This window comes from Leuresthes tenuis, unplaced genomic scaffold (assembly GCF_036924035.1).
Source record: "Leuresthes tenuis unplaced genomic scaffold, fLeuTen1.0.hap1 SCAF_17, whole genome shotgun sequence".
NCBI classification, from domain to species: Eukaryota; Metazoa; Chordata; class Actinopteri; order Atheriniformes; family Atherinopsidae; genus Leuresthes; species Leuresthes tenuis.
In genome coordinates, this window is record NW_027325371.1 from 18,688,324 (window position 1) to 18,712,997 (window position 24,674).

At 43.4% G+C, this 24,674-nt stretch overlaps 2 protein-coding genes across 3 annotated transcripts; both read left to right on the forward strand.

Annotated features, from left to right (window-relative positions):
• The first annotated feature begins 31 nt into the window (after positions 1-31).
• Positions 32-15,240, forward strand: LOC140272780 (zinc finger CCCH domain-containing protein 7B-like). The gene is made up of 22 exons (XM_072368222.1): positions 32-250; positions 526-593; positions 723-759; positions 1,690-1,887; positions 3,506-3,664; positions 3,765-3,845; positions 4,002-4,056; positions 4,161-4,333; positions 4,540-5,113; positions 5,882-5,964; positions 6,057-6,141; positions 6,304-6,465; positions 6,926-7,140; positions 7,922-8,022; positions 8,135-8,316; positions 9,401-9,486; positions 9,855-10,021; positions 10,674-10,776; positions 13,704-13,812; positions 13,906-14,042; positions 14,177-14,346; positions 14,687-15,240. The coding sequence occupies exons 2-22, from the start codon at positions 535-537 to the stop codon at positions 14,865-14,867; spliced, it is 3,117 nt and encodes a 1,038-aa protein (XP_072224323.1). The 5' UTR covers positions 32-250; positions 526-534; the 3' UTR covers positions 14,868-15,240.
• Positions 15,241-15,877: 637 nt separating this feature from the next.
• Positions 15,878-22,658, forward strand: tefb (TEF transcription factor, PAR bZIP family member b). 2 transcript variants are annotated; one of them, XM_072368221.1, is made up of 4 exons: positions 15,878-16,152; positions 20,874-21,440; positions 21,923-22,140; positions 22,431-22,658. In XM_072368221.1, the coding sequence occupies exons 1-4, from the start codon at positions 16,047-16,049 to the stop codon at positions 22,644-22,646; spliced, it is 1,107 nt and encodes a 368-aa protein (XP_072224322.1). In that variant the 5' UTR covers positions 15,878-16,046; the 3' UTR covers positions 22,647-22,658. The 2 variants fall into 2 exon arrangements, with proteins under 2 accessions (XP_072224322.1, XP_072224321.1); XM_072368220.1 differs by lacking the exon at positions 15,878-16,152 and adding an exon at positions 19,913-20,254.
• The last annotated feature ends 2,016 nt before the right edge of the window (positions 22,659-24,674 follow it).

The window sequence follows — 24,674 nt, forward strand, 5'->3', positions numbered from 1 at the left end:
CGTGGTTTCTCTTAAGTATCCTGTGCAGGGAAAGTAGTTGAAGCTGACTGCCAGGGTTTCAGGGAAACGAAACTGAACCAGAGACCGCGGGTACCCTCACCGTCAGACCTCGGCGGGCTTCTACCTGTTTACTGTGTATCCGCGCTGACTCCTCTCCTCTGCTCTGCCTTTTATTTTTCGGTTCTACCACTTCTACCATGACTTGCCTCTAAACTTTACGTCGGTTCAATGAACTTCCTCACTTTTTCAGGTAGGTGTGTTTCGCCAAAGTTGCACCGTGATAGTCAGGACAACATGCACGCTGGAATGTTTTTATAAATAATGAGTAACGCACATAAGCAAGAGGACCAAACTCAGTTAGTTTGAAACATGTCTCCAAGAGGCGGTGGTTTCTTGCACCTTTCTTTCGATGGAAGTGGGCGTTTATGAGCTAGTATCAACATATCATCTGTCAGTCTTTGTTCATAATCCTGCTCTGGTCTGCATGTCTCTCTCACCCCCCCTCACCCCTCACCCCTCAACCAGTGACCAACCATGGACTCTGTCCGAGAGAAACGCAAGGAGGAGATAAGCAAGGCTCTGGCATTTATTCAGTGAGAGATTGTTTTTCCTTTTCTGTTATATTTTTAGGGCACACTGACAGAAAGTGAAACCGGTTCTGAGTTACTCATATCCTTTTCAGATAGGCTATGCCAGTAACACGTTTGTGTCTTGTGTTGTAGGTCTCCCCTGGCTTACCCAGATCCCGAGGGCTACCAGGTAGGGTTGCCATCAGCTTTTATCCGTCTCCACTGCAGTTGTGGTGTCAAATATTATAAAGTTACCATTGTCGTGAGAGGCGCTGCCTGTGCTTTGCCTACTATTTTTCTTTTCATTCTGGGCACTGCATCAGATTAAACACAGACTCTCTTATCATTCTTTAAACTATCACGTTCTTGGGTTTTTTTGTTGGGACTGTGTTGATTTGTCCTGACATCTCTCCTCGCTGTCATGTCTGGAGCTCTTGTCCAGTCTGTAACAAAACGCTTCTGTTTAATCCCCTGCCTTGGATCAGGTCTCTGGATACCCTTTTTGACTCTAAAGGCCACAAAACGTTTGTCGTGCTGCAAACAAGACATTTTTTTACTGGAAAATCACAAGGGAATATGTGCTCAAATATGCACGCTGGGCTCTGCAGAGACAACATTTCCAGTCAAACATTTAGAAGATGTATGTTGATTTTGAATTAGATTCCTGCAACGTGCTTCAAAATCACCAGTGAAAGTTGTGGTAAAAAAAAAAATTAAAGAGCTGTGAACGGAACGTTTCACAACTGATGAGGTCGACTGCCAAGAGGTCGGTGATCTGAGGACTATTAAAACTTACATTTCTTTTTGGAAATCGGCGACCTTTCATCCTTTAGACTGAAGAGGAGGAGGACAAATCCATCTTGCTGTCGATGAACAGTTCAAAAAACATCACCCGTGATTGTCTGGGCATGCGTGGGTAGCACCAAAGCAGTTACAGTGTATCTCCATCTAGAGAGCTTGTTTTTCAGGGAAGGTCTCGCTTATTTCAGCAACACAATGCCACCCACTTTCTGCACTTCTTACATCAGCACGACTCATTCATAAAACTTCTAAATACAGGCCTGATTGTAATTGCATCAAAACAAAGCAGTTTTTTTCTTCTTTCTTTTCTTGCTGACAGGACTATCTGACCCAGTTAGTGTGCAACCTGCTTGAGGAGGGCAACGCCTGCTTCCGAGACAGAGAGTGGGAGCAGGCCGTCAGGGAGTTCAGCGAAGGCCTGAATGTCTCAACATACGCTGAAGGAGAGGACATCCAGATCCCCGAAGCCCTGCTGGAGAGCCTGTATGTCAACCGAGCTGCTGCCTACCACAGTATGGTGAGTCATGCTTTGTCCCGTGTAAGTGCGGCTCCGCAGATATGCAGCTTATTGTCTGGGCGAGCAGCAGCGCGGCTGGGTCTTGTGACTAGAGCAATTTAACGATTGTGTTTTCGTGTCCAAAAGTTATGAGTCAGTCAGCTGAAGAGCCAAATAAAAGCAGATGAACGTATAATGATAGCTTATTGAAATAACTTTCGACCTGCTTCAACACGCCAGTGCTCCGTTGTAGTGTCTGGTTACCAGGATATCTAACAATCCCTGAATGTAATACTATGGAAAAAACCAATGTGTAGCTCTGAGTCAATCATTAATGAATGCATGTGTGATAACAGAGCGCCATATGTCCAGATTCACACTAAATGCAAAGATGGTAAACGGGAGATATGGATGTAGGGGAAAAGTCAGGAGTAGTAGGAGGGACTATTATATGAATAAAAGGGTTTTAAAAAAAAAGGCAGGACAACGGGCCCATCCTCGGGTAAACATAGTAAATAAGACATAATGGTGGAAAATTGGGGAAAATACGCCATATGAAAGGAGGGGCCCGGGGAGGAGCAGCCTCAGGCTCAGATTGTATAAAAGAGGGGAACTTTCAGAAGAGACTTCAGACTTATCCCGGGCTACTTGTCATGCATGGTCATATTGTAACTCTGCAATAAACCATCATTGGACCGCGAACCAGCTGAATCTGTCTCATCTTTGACACTTCGTGACTTCTCATCTTTAACTACTGAGTATAGTATATTAGGTAAATATCACAGAAAGTCACAACACCGTCAAAGACGGTTTGTGTCATTTTAAACGCAGAGATAATTACTGAGAAAGATTGAATTTTTTTGTGATTTTTTTTTTGTTTGTTTTGTTTTTCAAAAGACACAATGCTGTTTCTTTGCAAGTTGAAAGCATCTTTATGAACTAGTAGCAAGAACCAGAAGTCAAAGTCAAACATTTTTGAAAAGCGCTTTTAAAAATGGCCGCCTGTTGACCCAAGTGCTGTACATTAGGAAGCAATCGAGGCATCACAAATATGAACATAAAAGACACAAACTTCAACAAAAATGACAATGAAAAAGATCAATATAATAGGTGGGAAATAAAAAAAACAAAATAAAAAAAGCATTGAACTCACGTGCGCCAGTGTTGATCTCAGGATCAAAATGCAAGCCTAAAATCCTGTTGTTGTGATGTTTCTGGACATAAATCCCAAATTCTCTGAAGCACTAGAACTAGAACCAGAACGCTTGGCGCGGAACTGGAACGTAAACAGTGCTGTCCACACATTTGGTGGGCTGCCGTTAAAAAAAGCACGGCCTTCATTGAATAATTCACATGTGTTTTATCACCAACTCAAGGCCGCCGTGGCAAAGTCTGCATACCAAAGAGACACTCCTTGAACAGCTGTGTCAATTTTGAGACTTTATAATTCAGACAACAAGCTGTTCGCACTGTATTAATCTCACTGAAAACTAGACGTTGGATCGGGTTTGGAATTTACACTCTTTATCTATGAATTCTTTTACTTGGACTTGATTTGTGCCTTTCCTTACTTTGCTTTCATGCTCATTTTTGACAGTTTGTTTTCACCTTGGCCTGTATCATCTCTCGTTTTCCACAGGGGAAGTATGATCAAGGTGTCGAGGACTGCAACGGCGCTCTGGAAGTGTGTAAGGACAGTCGCAGAGCTCTGTACAGGAAGGCGCTGTGTCTGAAGGAGCTTGGGAAATACAAGGATGCCTACAACTGCACCACCAGCTGTTTGCTCTCGAGTCCTCAGGTGGGCAGAACTCTTAATAGAGATAATGTGGATCAGTTCGTCCTGTTGTTACACTCTGTGTTAGATGTGCCACTGGAGTCATTTCTTGAACTCTTCACAGGACAAACAGGTGAACGAGCTCGCGCAGGAGCTGGCCCTCCACCTGGGACTGAAAATTCGAAAACCCTATGTCAGCTCAAAGGTGAGTGAAGTGGATATTTTTATGGAGACCTGTTTATTTAGAGTGATAGAGGTGAATGATGCGAAAGAACAGATTCCGTGCGTTTTCCTGTTTTTAAACATGTTGTTGGGCCTGTACTCATCCTCTCATATGTTTCTTTTTCCCTCTCCTTTCCAGGTCCCCGGTGATCATTTACGAAATGGTGTGAATCCTCTGAGTGTTGTTGCACCAGGTGAGAATTCTTTGTCTTGTCCTCATTAAGCTGTTGGGGAATTTGTTCAAAAGGAGTTGCTTGTGAAATGGGATCCAAATACATGTCCTTGTGCTTCTCCGCAGTCAGCTTCCCAAGCGTGCCCAAGTCCACCTTTGCCTCCGCGTCACCCGTCGCCAGCCTACCTGCCGGTTTCCTGCTACCTGACAGTAGCGAAGCTGTGGAGGACTCTGAGCTGATGGGAGATGATTTAGACAGTCTGCTCGATGGCATTCCAACTGAACAAGGCCCAGCTGAGGTGAAATGTGCTGTCTTTGTCCTTGTAGGCCAGCAAACTGACTTCTGTTGCTGATAATGGTGAAGATGACCTTGGCTGAAATGGGCTACTTTACTGAGATGTCTAGCGAATCATCCAAATTGATTTCTTAACCATGTGCAAGTGTTTGAAAGGTTTGGTTTGTGTGACAAAATAACAAGCACGCAGTGTTTTTCTACCACGTCCAGGCAGCGTTCTCAGTCCCCAGCAGGACATCCACTTCCACTCACACAGTTCCTTCTGTCCTGCCTGCCCCAACACCACAGCTACCTCCGGCCTTTTTCAGCTCGACCATCACCCAGCTCAACTCCCTGGACTTGTTTTCAAGTGGCGGACACAGCGCTTCTGCTGCAAAACTGGATATCCTAGACGACCTCTCCGCCTCTGGAACTGGAGGTGGCACAGACGGTTCAATCTTAGCACAGACCTCCACGGCGCTGGATGCCCTGGATGGTCTCGATTCCCTCGATACACTTGATGCCGATTTGGACGCGATGCCAACTGCCGTTGCTACTGAGAAGGTTCATGAGCCTACGACAGAGCTGGACGTGGGAGAAAAGTCTCTAAATGAATCGCTGGATGTTTCTGATCCAATCGGTCAGAACGGTGGGGTCCCTAAAATTAGCATTAAAGCCACGGAGAAGCTGGACTGTCTCGATGCCTTGGACTCGTTCCCCGCAGAGGAAGGTGATGACGTTGCTTTGCCAGCAGTTTCAATGTGGGGAACAGGCCTGGACTCGCTCTCTGATTTCAGCTCAAATGGTGACTATCAAACGTTGGTGACTTATGATTGAAAAAGCAGGAGGCAGTTTTTCACATTGATGAATAAAGTAGACGACTAAACCTGTTTGTCAGGTTTTATGTCAGTGTATGAATGACGGAAAAGCTGAGCATGTCGAGTGACGTCAGAAATATATGACATAGTGACAAGTTCAAATGTGATTGCTTGTGTTTTCATGACCTTAAAGAGAGAACTAAATCAAAAGTCGCCCTAGCTGCAACATCCATGTTGCACCACCATACTTCTACAGTAGCTCCGAAGCTACAAACCAAATGTTGGCTCAAAAATGGGCCAACTGCAATCTTAGCAGCTGGTATTCATTTGACATTTGCAGTTTGTGCCACTGGATATCACCGTATCCTACACCAAAGCCCAGACAGGGATTTTTGGTGCTCATGTGAGATGTAATCTTGAGCTATAAAAACACAACCGTTCAGCGTGTCAGTGGAGGTATAAACAGGGCGGTTTGTTGCTTTCTGCCAAACCCACCCTACCTGAAATGATATATATAATTTCCCTTTGGGATAAGTAAAGTATATCTGTCCCAGCTTCTTCTCTAGACTAGCCTCTGCCACGCTCCTTAGCTGCACTACAAACAGATTTTCAATTCAGAGGTTTTTCAAAAGATCAGCTTTTAGTCACCTGAAACTGCATTTGCTGCTAGATTAAAAGGCATTTAGAATAGTGTTTGTAGTGCTTTTACTTCAATGTGGTGTGTGTAAATTGTGTTTTCTGTCGTTGCTCCTCAGGTTTCTCAAACTCGCACGCTGCTGCTGCTGCTGCTGCTGCTGCTGCTGCTCCCGTAATGCGAGCTCCAAAAAGTCACAACAAAGTAAGACTGATAACATGGTTTGTGTTTGCTTCTCTTTCATTGTATGTTTTCTTAACTTTGATGAAAATCCTTTTCTTGCTGTGGACATAAAGGAAAGGAATAGTCCTGGAGTCTCTCACCCTCTGTTGTCAGCCTACGAGTTCCTGCAGGCCTGCTCCACATGTTTCCCCAAGGAAGGTACGGCAGAAGTCCAGTCCTCTCCTCCATTAGTGGGAGTGCTACTGTTACTTATTAGCCGGGGAGGACATATCTCACATGTACCTTGTAATTGCTTCCTCTCTTTTAATGTTTGCAGTTTCTCAAAATATTCTTTGTACTTTTGGAATGTTCCGGTTGTAGGTAAAGGGATATACTCTTTTGTTCACAAGCCAGACCTGGCGCACAACTGCAAGCGGGACGTTTTGTTATGTAGACGGAAAACGAGTTTTCCTTCGGAGTGGACCAGAGTGCGACCACTTCCCACCCTGATGTCCTTCTCAGGACCGTTTGTCCTCTGTAAAGGTGAGAACCTCCACAGCAAATGAGTGAACGGTGAAAGGGAAAATGTTTAAAAAGACTATCGTCTTTACGGATGATTCGACGTTTGAAAGGCGGATACCTTTCACAGATTCTTTGGTATGCGAAGAAAAGCGTGAAGTTGAAAATGTAGTGATGCAAAGCGTTTCTGACTAAGGACCATGGACTCATGCTGGAGGGTGGGAATGCCTCGAGCGTCTTGCCGTAAAAGTTAGGAACAGAATCGGTGCCAATGAGCAACCCCGGTAAAAAGACTGCAAGTCATTTGATGCAAATTACAGCCTCTGTGATTGGTCAGAAGCTGATACCTGCAGGTGACAGACAGGTTTTGAAAAACACGCTCGTCACTCTGCACGGCCGTTCGACGTCCGCACAGTTGAAGATGATTAAAGTATAATTGACTAACTGCGTCTGTGTTTTTGTGTGTATTTTCTCGCCCGTGCAGAGCTGCTGAGGTCGGGGGATCTGGGCATTTGCAAGTACGGAGAGCAATGCACGTTTGCCTATAACCAGCTGGAAATAGACATTTGGACACAAGAGAGGAAAGGGACGCTGGACAGGACGCTGCTGTTTGAGACGGCAGCTGTCAAACTTGACCCTGTAAACGGCATCATTCGTCTTCTACAGGAAAACAGGGGCATGTTCATCTTCCTCTGTCGGGTTAGTGCTCATATATGGAATGTGTGCTTTTGTGGTGTAAGTTTACCGGGCCCCAAAAGTAATAGAATAAAAAGGCATGCGTACGAAAGTTAATGTCTGGAAAGTACCAATGGAAAGTACCAAAGTTTAGCTCTGTGTAAGGACAAGTCAGGCATTAAGGTCATGGAAAGTACCTAAGGTCAGTGTCGAGTCACGCATCAATGCAAACATGGTAAAACAGGAAATATGGATGTAGAGGGGAGGTCAGGAGTAGTGGGAAGGACTATTGCATGAATAAAGGTTTTAAAAAAGGCATGACGAAGGGCCCTGCCACGGGTAAACTAATTGATTAAAACATAACGGTGGAAGATTAGGGAAAACACGCCATACGAAAGGAGGGGCCCGGGGAGGAGCATCCACAGGCCCAACTTGTATAAAAGAGGGGAACTTTCAGAAGAGTTTTCAGACTTAGCCCGGGCTACTTCTCATGTATGGTCGAATTGTAACTCTGCAATAAACCATCATTGGACCGCGAACCAGCTGAATCTATCTCATCTTTGACACCTCGTGACTTCTCATCTTTAACTACTAAGTATAGCACATTAGGTAATTTGGACTCCACAAAAGTCACAACACTTTCAGTACGGCTGTGAAACTGGACGTGGATGTTGTAATACTGATGATGATGGTTATGAACGTGAGGAAATTATAGATGAAGATTAAAGTAAAAAAGAAAAACTAGCATTTTTTTTTTCTCCTTGTCTTTCATTCTTTTAATTCTACTGTTTCTGGACCTCTGCAGGAGTGCTACGACAATAAACCGCGGATCATCAGTAAGCGCTCCAGTAACAATCATGCGGTCTGCTCTAACCTGGACACTCATCACAACTTTGACGCTAATAAGTGAGTGTGAGGGTCTTTACAAGTTCTAAACCGGCTTTACGCGCTGTCATTTCAGTGTCTCACAGGCTCTAACTCACATCTTTCTCTCTGTCTCTCCCGCCTTGCCCGTCAGGTGCTTGGCATTTGTGGTTAGGACTCACATTGTGAACTACAGTAAGGTTCGTCCTCTCAGCGTCATGTGCCACTTGGATATGTGCCGTCAAGCCAACCGTTATGGCTGCCAGAGGGAGGACGACTGTCATTACGCCCACTCTCTCATTGAACTTAAAACCTGGAGAGTTCAACGTAACACAGGTGCAGTCTTATCACACATGTGGGCAATGTTAGCCCAGTTTTCTCAACTAATGCTACGGAGCTGGTTCTTTTGTAAAATTAGGAAATCGGCTGTTTTGATTCACACTGCCTGCTTGGAATAAAACAGCACTGAGACATAATTCAGCAGCAACTATCAGGTGAGCATTTAGAAACCAGACATCGCTCCTCACTGAACCAGAACTGAAAGCGAAGTGAATATTAAGTTTACAGGCATGATGTCGACTCAAAATATAGAACTGGAACATCACCACATCACCCTTCACTGAAATCTGGGTAGTGGTTGCCATATTGTATGATGTGCTTGTCCAGTGGACAACCAAAAATAAGCACAGATCACTGGTGCAGGGAGCAAGTAAGTAAATGAGCACAGTAAACGTTAAGAATAGGATTTAAAAAAAAAAAGAAACAAACGAACAACAAAAACCAGAAATCCCTTAAATCCCACCTTCAGTTCAGTGACAGCTGGGTGCAGGAGCGGCGGATTTTCAGACCAAAACGACCAGAAAACCCTCGTTCTCACACAGGTGCGATTTTTGCCATTTACAGACGCACGTGTGTTCATGTGGTTCCTGTTCGGTAATCGTAAAATATTTTCAAGGACGTCATTGAACTGCTTATTGTCGTCACACTGCGTCTTAAACTGTGATTCCGTATCTGTTGCTTTAGAGGACATACTTTGTTGGTGCTCTTGGGGAATCCTGCCACAGGTGATCTGTCACTTTACAGGCAGCATTGACAGCATTGTTTAGACTTTGTCCTCCGCTGACCTCATTTTGTGATGATCGGACGCCACGCTGCTTTGACTGATCTGCTCCACTGATCTGAACGGACCCCGCCCACCGCAGAAAGTGTTTCATCACATGCAAAACTAGCAGAGTCTCTGAGGACAGGATGACTCATGACCATTTTATTTTCATTGTTTTTAGGAAATGAATCTCTAAATACCAGCAAAAGCACCTTGTCATTGTTGGAGGCATTCGGTGCAAAGCTCAAAAACAGCTGATCGAGACATTTGATGTTTGATGTCATGGGGGGGGGGGTTTGTTTGTGTGTTTATTTGCAGGCATCAGCCCTGATGAGATTGTGAAAGTATCCATGGGGTATTATGAGAAGCAGGAGCAAATTTCAAGCAAAGAGAGAGCAAACCAAGTAAGAAATCAATGTGTTCAAATTTTTATAATGTGTGCAAAGCCGCAATGTTTACTTTCGCATCGACCAACCGGTCTGTTTGGTCTTGATGACGCTGTTCTGCCTTTTGCAGTTCTCTTTTCATACCACCTGACTGCTGTTTTTCTCTCTTCTGAGTAAAATGCTCTGTTTATGTAAACTGCAGAGCTTTTGATTTGTCGTTCATATTGATTATAGCATCCTGTTCTTTTACAAAGTAGCAAGCAGGGTATGTTATAGTTGAAACTGTAGCCATTGATGAATTGACATAGACTTGTAATGTTTTAAATGAAACTTTATTAAGCATCTCATCTGTACGTGTACTCTTACCTTTATTTGACTTGAAACAGCTGTCCTCTGGATGGGGTGCAAACAAATCAAAAGGAGCAATAGGAGGCGGTGTTGGGAGGAGTCTTAATATGAAGATGAAGTTTGCATGTGCTCAGTGCTGGCGGGACGGCCTGATCAGTGAACCAGACAAAGGACTCAAGCACTGCACTGCCAAAGCCAGACACATGTGAGAGAAATATATCCCTGCTTTGTTGCTGTACATGTCCACATTGCTTAAATTACAAAAGTGATTCATAAACATTTCAATTCTATGTTATTGGATTGATTTAGGTAACTTAAAAACCGATTTTAGTGACACGAGACCCCCTGTCCATAGTGTTTACTGTCAGTCAGGCGAGGGTCTTTAGCTGCTTGCACACTTGCCCTGGTTCTCAGTCAGGACAAATTTCCATGGCAATAAAAGTTGCCATAGAGTTTGGGATGAAGCTTTGACGTCACTTGCTCGATGGTCCTCTGGTTGGTGGCAACTACAACTAGGTATTTTTCAAATTTCAATGGCTAGAAGTGTGTAATTTGTTTCCTCATCTTTGTGATGTGGTTCCAAAATATTTTCCTTCAACTTCATAGAAGCCAAAGTGTTTCCATAAGCTTGCTGTTAATGAAAAGGGTGCCGGTCGGGTTCCTCGCTCAGGCATTTTGTGCACGCTGTAGGTCTGGTGCTTCACCACCAAGTTCCTCCTTTAGCCATTTGTGAGTTATTTGATAATGTTTGTGATCATTTCCCCCCCTCACTTGCATTCAGTGTTCAGTCTTCCTCTGGATTAAAAACGTAGATAGTTTATTACACTGTTTCTGTCTCCTTCTGATTTCATCGTCAGGTGGACCAAAGAGAGACGTGTTCTGCTGGTCAAGTCCCCAGAGAGAAATAAATGGGTTGAGGTCCGACCACTGCCGCATGCCAAGAACCCTTTGCAATATGATGTAGGTGTGCCTCCTCTAATCTCACACACTTTGATAAGGGTTGATTCAAACACCGAAAACACACCGGCGACGTACTGCAAAAAGTTTTTGTTTTGATCAGTGGCGTTATGCCTTGAAAGCAGCAGAACCACAGTTGGTAGGCCATAATATATTAGTTGTTTTCTGACCACGCAGAGCCTAAACTTACTGATAATCCTACATTTTACTCCTTACCCGTAAAGGGACAAAGCATGTAGGTGTCTTATGTCAGCAGGTGGCATTTAAGATGAGCTTCAACTATGAAGCGCATAATTTCTTTTACATTCTAAAGATGGTTTGTTTGATACAATGAAATATTTACCATGAAATGTTTTCAGCCACACTGAGGCTTTAAACTCCTGTGCGGACACGTCCTACTTAAACGTGGTGAATTTCTGATGAGGCTGTGGCTTGTATAGCTCCAGTTATTTCTTGAATTTAGCGATTAAACCTCCATTCTGCATTCTTCATAACTACTGTGTAATTATCTTTCTGTACTTCATAAATATGACTTTAAAACATAATTTCCTAAAAAATAGATTTAAGACGAATTAAGTTGCATGAGTTCAACAAAAATATTTAGTTTTTTCCAATGAATTAGAAATAATCATCCAATGTTACATATGTGTGTGTTTGCTGTACCAATATGAACGTTTGCTTTCAGTCTCTGCTCCTTATGCAGCAATAACTGCACCTAAATGTTTTGGAAATTTAGGAGAAATAAGGAGAGATGTGAAAAAGTTGTCAAAATAATATTTCAATAAAGCGTTTAGATGCAAAAGGATCAAGTCAGCGGTAACAGTAACTGAGATGCTGCAGGAGGAGGTAGAGATGGTCTGCTGGGCTTTTCCTTATATGGCTCCAATGGACACCACAATAATGAACCCCTGGTTCCGCTGAAGTCAACAATCATGAAACGGCTTTCTAATAGTTCTCGACAGGATGACTTGTTTGGCCTCAGGGGAGAACTAGTGGCTTCCTTAGTAGACAAGAGTCTGCTTTAACTCTTCTGTTATCGGTGCATCTGCTGGGACACACAGGGGGTTCAAGCAGGGGACACTGGGCTGAGAAATTGGTGGGCTGAGGGAATGATCTGAACTACACAACCTTTTAAGGATTACAATACACAGTGTGCTTTGTAGGGGTGTGACGATACACTCAGCTCACGAGATGAGGTTTTAAGAAAACTACCATGACAGAATACATGACTGGACCAACAGACTTTTATTTAACCGAGTTGCACATGCATTTTGAAATGTTTTATTATAACTCTTTACATGCATTATGTAAACATGAACTTATAATAAACTTCTTCTTACACAAATTGAAACTAAATTGCCGCGGTGTACAGCATTATTTTAATACAATGCTTGCATATTGTCCGCGTCTTATCAGTCACTCTACTGCCATTTATCATTTCCGCCGGGTACCCAAAATTCTGCCAAACAAACGATTTCAAAGTGGCGGGGGCATCTTCAGTGGTACCGGTATTTTCCGATGTCATTCTGGCTGCTTGGTGCTTCCCCTTCTCCTCCTGCTCCTCTTTTCCTTCTCCTTCTTTAGGTTCTGGCAGGCTAGACGTAGCAAGACCCCACAGGTCACAAATGGAAGTTTCGATAACTCACAAATCTCGTGAGACAGATTTTTAACACGACTAGAAATCATCGAGTTTAATCTCGTGAGATCTTGTGGCACGAGATATCATCACACCCACCAATATAATGAATCATATTTATGTACATTGAGCTTAGGTATCAGGTAATTGACTCACACGTATGGCTTGTACAATACACAAATACAGGCATAATCCAAATGACTTTTGTGATGGTCGTGTCAGTCATCTGATACATCATGGACTGAGGAAGTGAACTTTTAACCTTATTTGGATGAGTAATACACTGTATATGAAACCGTGTACAAACTCGACTTTAGCCCTAGACTAAATATTTCCAATAACTGTTAATCGCTGCTGCCCATCAGCTTTTAGGAATTTCAGTCCATTCCTCTGCACAACAGCTTCAACTGTGGAATGTTGGTGGGTTTTCTCAAATGAACTGCTCGCTTCAGCTCATTTCACAACATTTCTGTTTGAGAGTCAGAAACATTATTCTTTGGTGCAGTGGTGTTTGCGGTTATTTTTTTGCCGCATGACCCCCGCTCTCTGTGGAGATTCCGTTCACAGACAAGTGCACATACATTTCTATATAGAATTCAGAATTTGGTCTTCAGTCTGTGGCCCAGATGCAGCAAAACCGACTCCAACCATGATGCTGCCACCATCGCATCCCATCTGCTTTTACGGATTTTTGTTTAGTGCTCTCTTCATGTGAACTCATGACTATTAACATCAGCCAATGTGAGAGAGACCTTTACTTTATCAGAGTTACTCTGTGACCTCAGACTGTTACGAACCTTGCTATTTGGTCTATTTCACGCCTTTGATGGCCTTTTTCACATGGTAATAGTTGAAATTGGCAAAACAGGAAAAGGAAAAAATATTGCAGGAAAGACTTCTCCGACTGATGAGTATCAATAACTTTTGCTGACATCCTCAGAAATGTTCTTTCGGCCACTTCCAGAAACATTAAGTACATCATAAAGATTGGATTTTGCTATGTCTCTGTTCTTAAAGCAACTCAGGGTGCACACTCGCACCTGCTTATCATCCCTTTGATTGAGAATATTTGACACTAAATCCAATTTGAGATCAACTGCAGGTTCATTCACTTTTGCCAAGCAATCATACATACCTTCTTTTAAGTGTATCCTGTCTTATAATGAAAGAATAATTACATTATTCCTCTGTTCAGCCAATGTTGACATTTTCAATGATAGAGGAGGGTTTTTGTCCAATGGCAGCCCTCGGCGCTCTGTTCTATAATTATTATCATCAAGTTTTCTTGTGTTAGATGTGCATTCAGATTCTGGAGAAGAGGAAGTGTAACTACCCTGGGAACTGCACCTTTGCTCACAGCCAAGAGGAGAAGGAGATGTGGATGTATATGAAGAATAATGACTGTAAGTTAGAGAAAAAGTCACTCTGCAAATGCAGCTGCAAAAGCAACCCTTGTATGTAGAACCTGTGAGAGTATTTTGTATGTTTTGTTTCAGTGCGTGACATGCAGCAGATCTATGACATGTGGCTGGCTTTAGCTGCCCACAACCAGCAGGCAGAGGGAGCCATGTGCTCTCAGTCCAACCCTGAGGAGAAATACATTGCTATGCCAACCGACTATGCCGAACCAATGGTGGGCCTACAGCTGATTTTAATAAATTTTTATAAGGATTTTAAAAAATGGCCAAAGACCACAAATAATTGTTTTATCCATGCATCTGTATATAAAGACGAATTTGAAAATGCATCCCTTGTTTTCGATTTTAGGATGGCTTCCACTGTCGGCTTTGCTGTAAACACAGTAACAGTGAGCGTCAGTGGCAGCAGCACATTTCCTCTGAGAAGCACAAGGATCGAGTGTTCAGCTGTGAGGGAGAAGACGAGGCCCTGACGTGGAGCTACCGCTTTCCTGGATCATGCTTTAAACTCTGCCCCAAGTAAGATCTTTTCTGGGATCAGTTTGTGGTTTCACAGAATAGATAAGTGTTGACTTCAACCCTTTGGAATTTTATATCGCAGTGTCCTTAGTCTAAATCACAGGAGCAGATGGGGAAACCTGGCTGCTGCTCGGATCTTGTCAACTCATATTTCAGGGTTTGATCCCAGTGCATCCAAACTTTTACATGCCACTGGTTGTCAATATTGTGCTCATATCTTGTGGTAGTTTCCTGCAGTGGTTTAAAAACTAGTTTAGAATTTCTAGTAACGACATTTTAATGGAAAATAACAATCATGAAGTTGTCAGAACAAAACCAATAGATGCTTTGCGCTTTTCAGGTATGATGGCGGCTGCCCTGATGGTGTGAGCTGCGACTATGCCCACAGCTCAGAGGAGCTGCAAGAGTGGACTGAGAGACGGGATTTCCTGCGACAGAGACTGGCAAAAGCCAGGGAAGACATGCTCATCATGCCTGATGAGCTTGACTTTGGGAAGTACAACTTTCTTCTGCAGGACTGAGAAGAATTTGACTTTGTAACTGCCAAACTAGCAACTTGTCATGACTTTCAAACCAAAACCAAAATCTTTAGGTGAAGCGATCAGGATGTGCCGTTAGCTCCAAAATCAAGCAAACAAAAGAAAACACTTGAAATCTGAGGCACCTGTACTTTCCTTCCCCAAAGTGCCACACTCCTTTTACTTAAAAGTAGTGTTTTATTTTTTCAAGTGTATGGATGTGTGTGACGTCCTTGTGTCTGTTCAATCTAAACATTGTTATAAACACCAAAGTGCTGATGAAGTAAAAAATGAAGTTGGTGCCACTGTGAAAAGCCCAGCAGTCATAGACTCTATTCATTACTGCTGATCCATAAAGGGTTTATATTCAACTGTATGTGCAGCTGTTTATGTGCTTTTGTTCTTTCCCCCTCCTGCTTGTTTTTTTTTTTTTCAGCAGCTATTAGTGTTTTTATCTCACAGTCACAGCCAGATATGCAGAATGTTAAACCTCAGAATGTGCATTAAAATATTAAACTCAAATGCTGTCATGTTCAAGTCCAGTTTGTACTCTTGCAAAAAGGGCAGGCACGCCAGTTTAATACCTGAACTCTTGGAATTTGCAAAGAATGTGGTTTAACATTAAATATCTGACCTTCATTGACAAATAAGTTACCTGGATGGCAGCATTTGATGCTTAAAATACATTAAAATACGTACGAATGAAGTAAAATCGCCTTTGATCACAATAAAAAATAAACGCCATACTGGTGCACCGCCTATGCAAGACACTAGTTGGCGCTGGGCGCTTCAGAAAGGCCTGCTTTGCCTTGCACGTGCAGCAGTGTGTCCGTGCACGCTGAATAGAAACCTGTTCTCTATTTGCAAAGCCTAGCTGTTGTTGTTTTGACCACAAGGGACCGCCTTCTTCTCCCTGATAGGCGCGGTGGTTTGACTGACATGTGCGCAGTCGAATGCCATCGAGTCAACAAGTGGTGGGGGCGTGGCTAACTTTGCTTCGTAAGACCCAAATTATTTGGACACATGCATACGTCCTCGTGCAGTTCCGAAGTTGTTTGAAAGTGAGATAAGTCAGACGCAGAGAGTGAACACGGTGTCTCTCCCACACTTTGAGCGTTTTTTCTTCCACTCAGTTGGACTTGTACCGTCTTCAGTAGCAGGTGTCACTTAAAGTTGCTCGTCATGTCAACAGCGAACCAAATCATTTTGGGCGACAGGAGCGACGTTCCTGACCTCCTGAAGGCCTTGGCCGACTATCCGTTCTCCTTCCCTGCCTTTGATGAAACTGGTAAGCATAATTGCTCACAATGCTTTTTTGAAACTGAAAGCCAGGCTCCGTTCCACATCGAGGTAGAATTCGTTACCAAACATCGTAACCTGTAATGACCGGACTGTAAACAGAAACATAGACGCAAATAAAATACATATATTTTAAGTGGATGACAACAATTTTTTTCATTGTATTGCAGTACATTTAATCCATGTAGCTCCTTAACTAGTGAGAAAACGTGTTTGTTTGCATATTACAACACGAAAGACTCTAAACGACTTGAAGTTGCCAAAACTCACAAGACCAGTTCACTTTACCTGCTATTTCAATTAAATCCATTGATTTTTGGCGCGGTCTAGAGTTCATCTCACAGAGGCCATTCTACTTATGAGTCAACTGCCACTTGTTGAGATAAAACACATACGGTCAAACTCTGCTACACTGCAATATATATGCTTTCATTACGGTTTTTAATCTTCTGAATTTGTCAGAACCCTTAAACTGTGTGGCCATACTGGAGTATTTTATCACACCAATAAGTGCTTTTGTTTATCTACGCTCCTGATATAAATGAGGTGGATAAAACAATAGTTCCGCACACGTATTTCTGTTAAACTGGCACATATGAATCATTATCCATGATATCAAGATAATGATACACAATATTATCAGATATTGCTTATTTAGAAGTTTAGAAAGGTGTCAGTGGGCTCACATGGACAGGCGGTGAAAGGCACTTTATCAGCACACTGTGGTCTTTGATCGGGATGTCAACACAGCATCCAGAAAACTTCCCCTTAGGGTTTCATCACATCGCCAGTTTAAAGCACACCCTGTACTTTAAATGTACATTCTCACTCAGCTTTATTTTCTAACATGTTTAGTGGCATTTCAGACTTCTATAGACTGCTTCTGTGCAGACAAACAGAGTGAGAGAGTGAGGTGCCAGGACACAAATGCCCCAAAACCAGATGGGTTAATGATTGTGTCACTTGTTTAGTTTAGTTCTTTTTTTTCTTTTCATCATCAAAGGCTTTGTTTGTGTATCGACAAAAACGTGTCTGCATAACGCGTCATTAGATGAGGATAAAGGATAAAGCAGTTATTTATAAGATGAAGTTACAGCCAAGTGTTCCCTGATGGATGGTGACAAACAGGTAGGCGTTGTTTTATTTAAGAAGTTTTGAGCTCCACTACATGTTTGTGGAAGTGCGCCATGGCACGAACTAGAAGGTTTCTGAAGATTTAAGATAAAGATTTGTTGATTCAGGCTGGAGCAGGTTCTTAAGCCATATCTTAAGAGCACAGAATCCAACAATCCACAGTCGGACGGATTGGGTATGAATGGATTTAAATCAAAACGCCATTATCCTCCAAACGAGTGGTCAACCAACAGTGATCACCCTTAGAGCTGTAATCTAGGCCCTCTCCATCAGTCCATTGGAACTGAAAAAACCTCTTGAATGACCAGTGAAACGTCTTGCAGAACCAAAAAAATAGAAGTCCGATGACCTTTTCCTAAGGTCTACAGATGACCATGACCTAGATGACTAAAAGAATTATCCTTCACAAAGCAAGCCACAAGACTCACAGACCAGAGAAGGATATGATGTGATATTATCACTTCCATTGTTAGAGTTTCAATCAAATAGGTGAAAATTAGAGTCATCTTTATTACAGTACAAGGATTTTTGGTGCAGGGCCATTTCAGCACTGGATAGCTCCCAAAATGGATGCGCCTCCTTGCTGACTCTGGATGCCGCCAGATATGCGTTTATACAGGGTCGAGGGGGGGCTTTCAGACACAGTACAACAACAGCACCACTGAGCCTCTTCCTTCAGTTGCTTGTGCTGCATCACCACAGTTTGTTGCTGTATCAGGCAAAGTGCACATTGAAACAAATCCAAAATGCATAACCAATTTCTGCAATGTCATAATTAAAACTTTAATCAATCCCTTACTGTCTTAGCTTGGAAACGTTAAGATGATCATTACCACATTGGCAGCGTGCACTGAGGGTGACATTTCAGTCACATGATGTGCAAAATTCTTGCAGGAATTTTCATTAGAATACAGTGCAGAGCAGAACAAACTAAACATGCATGGTCAATAGGTTGACTGTTGATTCCACTGGACACTCTCTGCTGTTTCTGTCTCACATTTTTTATTGTTAAGCATTAGGAAAACAGAAGATTTTCCCCTTCTCTGTAACAGCACCGGCAGTAACCTTTATATCATTTTCCAGTTGGGTCATCTCTTACGTTGTCTAACAGGTCGGAAAGCCTTAAGCCCTCATTAACCCTGGACGGCTTAGGCAAGCATGCTAAACTCTCTCACCTTTCTATACTGGCACATCAGCTGGGAATTGGACTATGAAATAATACTGCACAGATTTGCTGTTGAAGTTTGTCCACATAGACCGAGTCTGAGGCCAGCGCGCCCTAAGAGTCTTCTCTGTTTTCAGAAATTGGACACCCTGCCACCTGCATGCCCTGTTGCTAGAGGAAAGACAATATTTCCATCTGTGTGTTTAAACACTAGGGGGCAAGTATAGGCACTTATCCTAATGGACCAGCTCAGTTTGCTCTATACAGGCAGAATATTTAGAAGGCATATGTATGGCTGTATATTGTGGTGTCTGCAGGAATGAGTTGTGATACATAGGCGTACCCTGAGAAACTTTGTGGGTAGCGATTTGAATCATACCTCCTGTCTTGATGACAGCTTTATACTGTGTTTATATGAAGCATACTCTTCTACAAATGAAGTCACAAAGACACTAGGTTTCCTCCTGTCGTTCAGACTCAAGCTGCTGGTAATTAACTGGCGTCCTTTCTGCCGGGACTGACGCCTTGGTTACCTCACACCAGCTGTCAACGTTATGAACCTGTAAAAAATATTCAGGCTGGAGGTGAAGGTGGTTTGTTTTCTTGTTGAACATTGTGTTCCTGAACACAAACCGCCTGACTGAGTAGAGGAAAAGAGATACGCACGCTCCCGCGTGCAGTAGAAGAGAGCGTGCACCGAAACGTGAGATTACCACCTATTGTGACTCTTAGGGGTTGATATTCGGGAATTTTTCTCCATGTTTTAATCCCTTTGCTGCTAAATATGAGTGTATTCAAATAGAATAACGTGTTGCGTGTAGTGTAAAGCACCCTGTTGTTATTTTTGGGAATAGCAGTGAATTAAAACACAACAACACTGGGTCCCTGTGGTAGATAACGTGTTGTATTCTCTCCCCGTGCCAGCTGTTAGAGCGCGCGCTCTTGGTCTCCTTGCCTTGCACGTGCGGTGTATCTGAAACTACGCCCCTTGACAGATTGTACTATCACGTGAGTGGGGCGGGGGCGACTGCACGTGTTTGGCCACGAGTGTCTTCTTCTTACAGAGAACAAGGAGTTATTGCAGGGTATTTTTGGTTGTGGGTGCAGCTCTGCCTGTGGTAATATGGCAGCAGTGCACATTTAAGATTTCTTGAGCTTTATCGTCTCTTTTGCAGGTCGTACTCCAACTAATGACACTTTGCTTTTTGTTCTGTACAAACATACTGCTTACAGAAGACTGTATAGTCTTATTGCGGTCAATGTTTTGTACGTGTGGACTGTGTAATTTTATCCTATTTCAAGAAATTAACTTAATTTGTACATATAAGCTACCATTGAACGACATCAGTCCAGAAGACGCTGCCATATATGAATGTAGATTGCAGTGGCAGCCAATCAGCTTCTAGTATTCCAGCAATGGGCGCCACGCGCAACTCGTGAATATCCAATGAGCTCACTCGCAGGGTACTGAGAACAAGATGCTTGTGTAGTGTTGTTTTTTTTTCCGACCTAAAACGGTAATATTGATAAACGCTCTTTGACAGCAGCCGCGGAACGAGCGACAAGCGGTTATTGTACTGGTTTCGCGGTGTTTTAAGCAGCTCTGCCTTTCTAAAAAGCTACGGTCTCCTCGGAGCTTGGCAGGGAACAATGCCTGGCAAAGCAGCGGTGGCACGAGCGCTTCAACCCAGCGGCAACGTCGTTACGGAAGAACCGCAGAAGTCGTTCCCATTTGTTTTGAAGAAGATTATGGATATCCCTCCTCCTAATATTCTGGAGGAAGGCGAGGACGGTAAGCTTAAAATGGTGCTCAGCTTTTCCAGCTCGTCTCGGTAACTTGAATCAGCTCAGAGTTTGACGATAGCTTCAAGGCTGTTAACTGAATTAGACGCGGACACATTAATCCATTCCTATGTCAAGTTATTGAATGTATTTCTGTAGAAGTATGGCCGTTAATTTGGCGAGGTCACGGCTCAGATGTCATATGTTGCCCTTAGCCAGTTTCGTCTGAGACTGCAGGAAGCAACAAAAGAACAAAAAGTTCTGGCTGCTGTGTGCTGGTCTCTAAGCAGGGAAACCAGACTTTAGAGACACTTCATGACAGAGTTGCTGCTTCACATTTCACCGACATGTTTAACTTGTGTTATTTAGTTTCCAGTTCGTGTGGTGGTGGTGTGTGTTTTGGGCTGTGTGTGTAATAAACGGAACTGTCTTGTCTTCTCTCAGACTTCCTTGAAACATGATTCTGTCTTATTCCCCGACGGATGTCACACCGCCACTACTCTACTTTGCACCCAGCTGTTTTATTCGTGAATGGACTTTTCTTGTGTCCCATACCTTCAAGAGTCACGTGTGCAGCTATTTACTAAACTACTGTGTCGTCTTGTTTTTTTTTTTTTTTCTAAATGCAGAAATAGAGAAAGAAAAGCTGTGCTCCACCGAGGATGTGGAAGGAGGTGGGGCTGTGGCACCCAGTGGTGGTGGAGATGCTAGAGGAGGAGGGGGTGCAAGTAACGGAGGGGGAGGAGTGTCAGCCTCCCTGACCCCCGCCATCTGGGACAAGACGATTCCTTATGACGGAGAGACCTTCCACTTGGAGTACATGGACCTGGACGAGTTCCTCCTGGAGAACGGGATCCCCGTGAGCCTGGAGGAGGAGGAGCTGCTGCAGAAGACTCTGACCTCAGTGGAGGGCAAAGGCAAATGTGTTCCCAAAGTCATTCATGTAGCTCCTACTCCTCCTGCTGAAGACTCCGTCTCCACCTCAGGAACTCCCCCCTCTCCCTCAACGGTCACCTCAGATCCAGAGGAGACCTTGACGGTCACGACATTACAACCAGCCAAACTAGAAGAGGAAGAGGAAGAAGACGGAGAGGAGGAGGAGGAGGAGGAGGAGGAAGAGGAGGAGGAAGAAGAAGGACAAGAGCTGGAATCGTTGTCTGAGGAGGCAACAACAGAAGTGGAAGTGAAGAAAAAAGGTAATAGACGTTTTTGGAATGCATACACCCCCACCCACTGGCGACACCACACAGCCTAGTTCAATTGCTTCAAACTAGTTAATAGACACTTGTCTGTTTCACATCTTTTCTTTTTCTTTTTCTTTTCAAAAGATTGCTTCAGATCTGCCTCCCCTTATGCATTAAAACCCAGCCACTGGTGTTACATTAACTAACGTTACATGCACAGTCAAAGGACTGACCTTGGAGCCCATTTTACAGTTTCTATACATTTACTGCACAAACACTGTGATGGTTCACTACTCTAACCTGTGAATCTCAAGCAAATCTCCAGAAAATGTCCAGCAAATGGACATTCCAACATTGAAATATTGCATTGTATAAGTACCTATATAGTGACATTTAATCATATGTCCTGTGTTCGGGCAACAGTTAATGATTGCAGGATTGTTATTTATTAATCTTTTTTTTTTTATTCCACACATTTCCCACTGTACCCATAGAGCGTAACACTGGGGAACGCAACACGCCCTCCCCCATTGACCCAGAGGCCATCGAGGTGGACATTAATTTCCAGCCGGATCCCACAGACCTGGTCCTGTCCAGCGTGCCCGGGGGAGAGCTTTTCAACCCTCGTAAGCACAAGTTCTCTGATGAGGATCTGAAACCGCAGCCGATGATCAAGAAGGCCAAGAAAGTTTTTGTTCCAAATGAACAGAAGGTTGGTAGTAACAGCAGAAACTTATAAGCTCCAGAATTTTTACTGATAAGTTTATTGTTTCAGATTGAATATAAAGGCAGGGTTTCATAGTAACTTTGACAGAGCCTAAACGGGTCAATTGTGAGGCCTCTTAGAGTTCTGGTTATTGCTGGTTAGATTCAGGTATTTGCAAATAGAACAATGGCTTTTGCATTGGAGATACTCGATGGGACAGATGTTGGTTAAGTTGAACTCTTACTTCTCTTTTTCTGACTTTCATTCTCACCAACTTTTAATCTGTATTCCCTCAGGATGATAAATACTGGTCCAGGAGGAAGAAGAACAATATGGCAGCAAAGCGTTCCCGTGACGCACGGCGGCTGAAAGAGAACCAGATCACGGTGCGCGCCTCCTTCCTGGAGCGGGAAAACGCCGCGCTGAGGCAGCAGGTTGCTGAGCTGCGAAAGGACTGTGGTCGCTGTAAGAACGTCGTGGCCCGCTATGAGGCTAAGTACGGCCCGATGTAAAGAAATTAAAAACTCAGAAGGCATCATTGAGACCGAAGCAGAACACCCTTCCCCGCAGAATCCAACACAGACACAAACACCAAGGGAATCTAAATTTGCACTGTTGTCCACGCTGGCCTCCAGTCACTGTGTTGATGCTGGAGTTTTGGATGCACACTGGCAGGCAGCGAGGCATGATGGGAGCGGTGGTCACAGGAAGGCCTGTGGAGAGCGCCTGGCTCCTACACTCGGAGAGGAAGTGGACCCCCCCCTCACCCCCAATGGGTAAACACTCGTGGAAGATTTGGTTTATTTCAACAAAGGTTCATGAAACAAAAAGACTAGGCTGATGCAACAGAATCGGCCTTTTTAAATACTACACATCAGTTTTTTTCATCACAACACGCCACTTCATCCCAGACCAAATCTCAGCAGTGTCAGTCAGAGGTGGTGTATTTGTATGGAGGCAAACATCGCCATCGATCTCTTTTTCTTGTGTTGCACTTAAACTAATACTCTGACTGAGGCTAAGTAAGGGAGCAGGAGTCGGGTTGATGGTGTTGCCTCCGGTCTGAAGAGAGAGAGAGACCTCCGCTCACTGGAGGGAAGAAGGGGAAGTCTGCAGTGTGGTTCAGTCCCAGCTCTTCCCTCTCAGAACCCACATGCATGTCTTATGTGCATACCAAAACACTATTTTCAACAGCTGTGTGTGTGTACAGTCATCTCCCTGAACCGTTTTGTCACGTGTAATTCATCTTTGCATTTTTTTTTCCTTTTAAAGAAACAAAAACAAAAAAAAAACACATGTATGTGGCGTGGCGTGAAGCAGCTGGTGAAATGACCCTGTTTAACACGACCGCAGTGGGAGAAAAAGACCTGCATGACCTGTAGTTTGAAGCTACTTGATTATTGTTTAGTTAAGTTCTTTTCTTTTTTTTCTACTGATTTCAGATCAGACCTCACATAAGATTTTTTTCTTTTTATTAGAGAAGTCATTGAAAACGGTGACTTTCCAAAGGGAGAAAGAAAAGTATTTTTTTCTCTGTATGTTACTCTTAAGGGTGTAAGTTTGATGATCTCCGGGGCCCTCACTGGTGGAGGGGTACGTTCACATGTAGAGATGTTTATTTCACTGCACATTGCAAGTAGGAGGGCTAGTTATGACCCGCCACGGGTGGCGCGACAGCGGGTTGATTTCTTTTTACCTGTTTTGTTTATCTATTTGTTTATTTTTTCCGATCAAAAAAAACAAAACAAACAAAAAAGGCATAGCCAGGCCTAAAGCCTGAGTGCTTCTAACTCGTGTAAATACCCGCCTCATGGTCTTTATTTCTTAAAACGGAGACGGTGACCGTCTTTATTAACCCAACACTTATCCTATTAGTTGCCAAATAGTCAACGAGTGCTGTATTTATTCTGATGGTAATAACACATCTGTCGATTGTGCTGTACAACAATATGTCAGATGATTCTATTTTCCTTTGCGGAACAATACCTATATGAGGAAACCAACGATTAGGCAGGGAATCCAGTGGGTAAGCTGTGCTTTTTGGGTGTTTTAAACCCCCCCCTTCCCATGTAACAGCACACTCGTGTTCACTTCACCCAACACTCGCTGTTCTGGATTGTTAAAAGTTGAGCAGAGATCCGGGGTGGTGTTGGTCCAAGCCCAGAGCACGTGTAAAGAAGCTCGGTTCGGTTCGGCGAAACCTCGAGTCCGACTTTATGAATCGAGTTGTTTTACGGACTGTTAAGAGATGCTACATCTCCCGTGTTTCTTCTTCTTCTGTGTTGCACACATTGTGCTCACGTGTACCGCAATCATGGAAAGAAAAACTAATGTGGCAATAATACTCTTGTTATTTAATGCCTGTTTAATTCCAGTAATGTTGTGTGTAAAATCCTCTGATGTGCTGAATAGAAAAATGTCCCAAAAAGTCATTTGTGCTTCCAGTTTCGATCCTCTGTTGTCCGGGATCCCAGTGCATGAAACCCCAGTGAATTTGTGTTTGTTTTTCTCTCTTTCTTTTGACACAAAGTGTACTTACG

Excerpts from the sequence above, each read along its gene's own strand:
- LOC140272780 (XM_072368222.1), top strand. The coding sequence starts at position 535 with ATGGACTCTGTCCGAGAGAAACGCAAGGAGGAGATAAGCAAGGCTCTG. Across the intron at positions 3,846-4,001 it reads AACCCTATGTCAGCTCAAAG|GTCCCCGGTGATCATTTACG; the intron begins GTGAGTGAAGTG and ends TCTCCTTTCCAG. Across the intron at positions 7,141-7,921 it reads TGTTCATCTTCCTCTGTCGG|GAGTGCTACGACAATAAACC; the intron begins GTTAGTGCTCAT and ends GGACCTCTGCAG.
- tefb (XM_072368220.1), top strand. The coding sequence starts at position 20,113 with ATGCCTGGCAAAGCAGCGGTGGCACGAGCGCTTCAACCCAGCGGCAAC. Across the intron at positions 21,441-21,922 it reads AGTGGAAGTGAAGAAAAAAG|AGCGTAACACTGGGGAACGC; the intron begins GTAATAGACGTT and ends CTGTACCCATAG. Across the intron at positions 22,141-22,430 it reads TTGTTCCAAATGAACAGAAG|GATGATAAATACTGGTCCAG; the intron begins GTTGGTAGTAAC and ends GTATTCCCTCAG.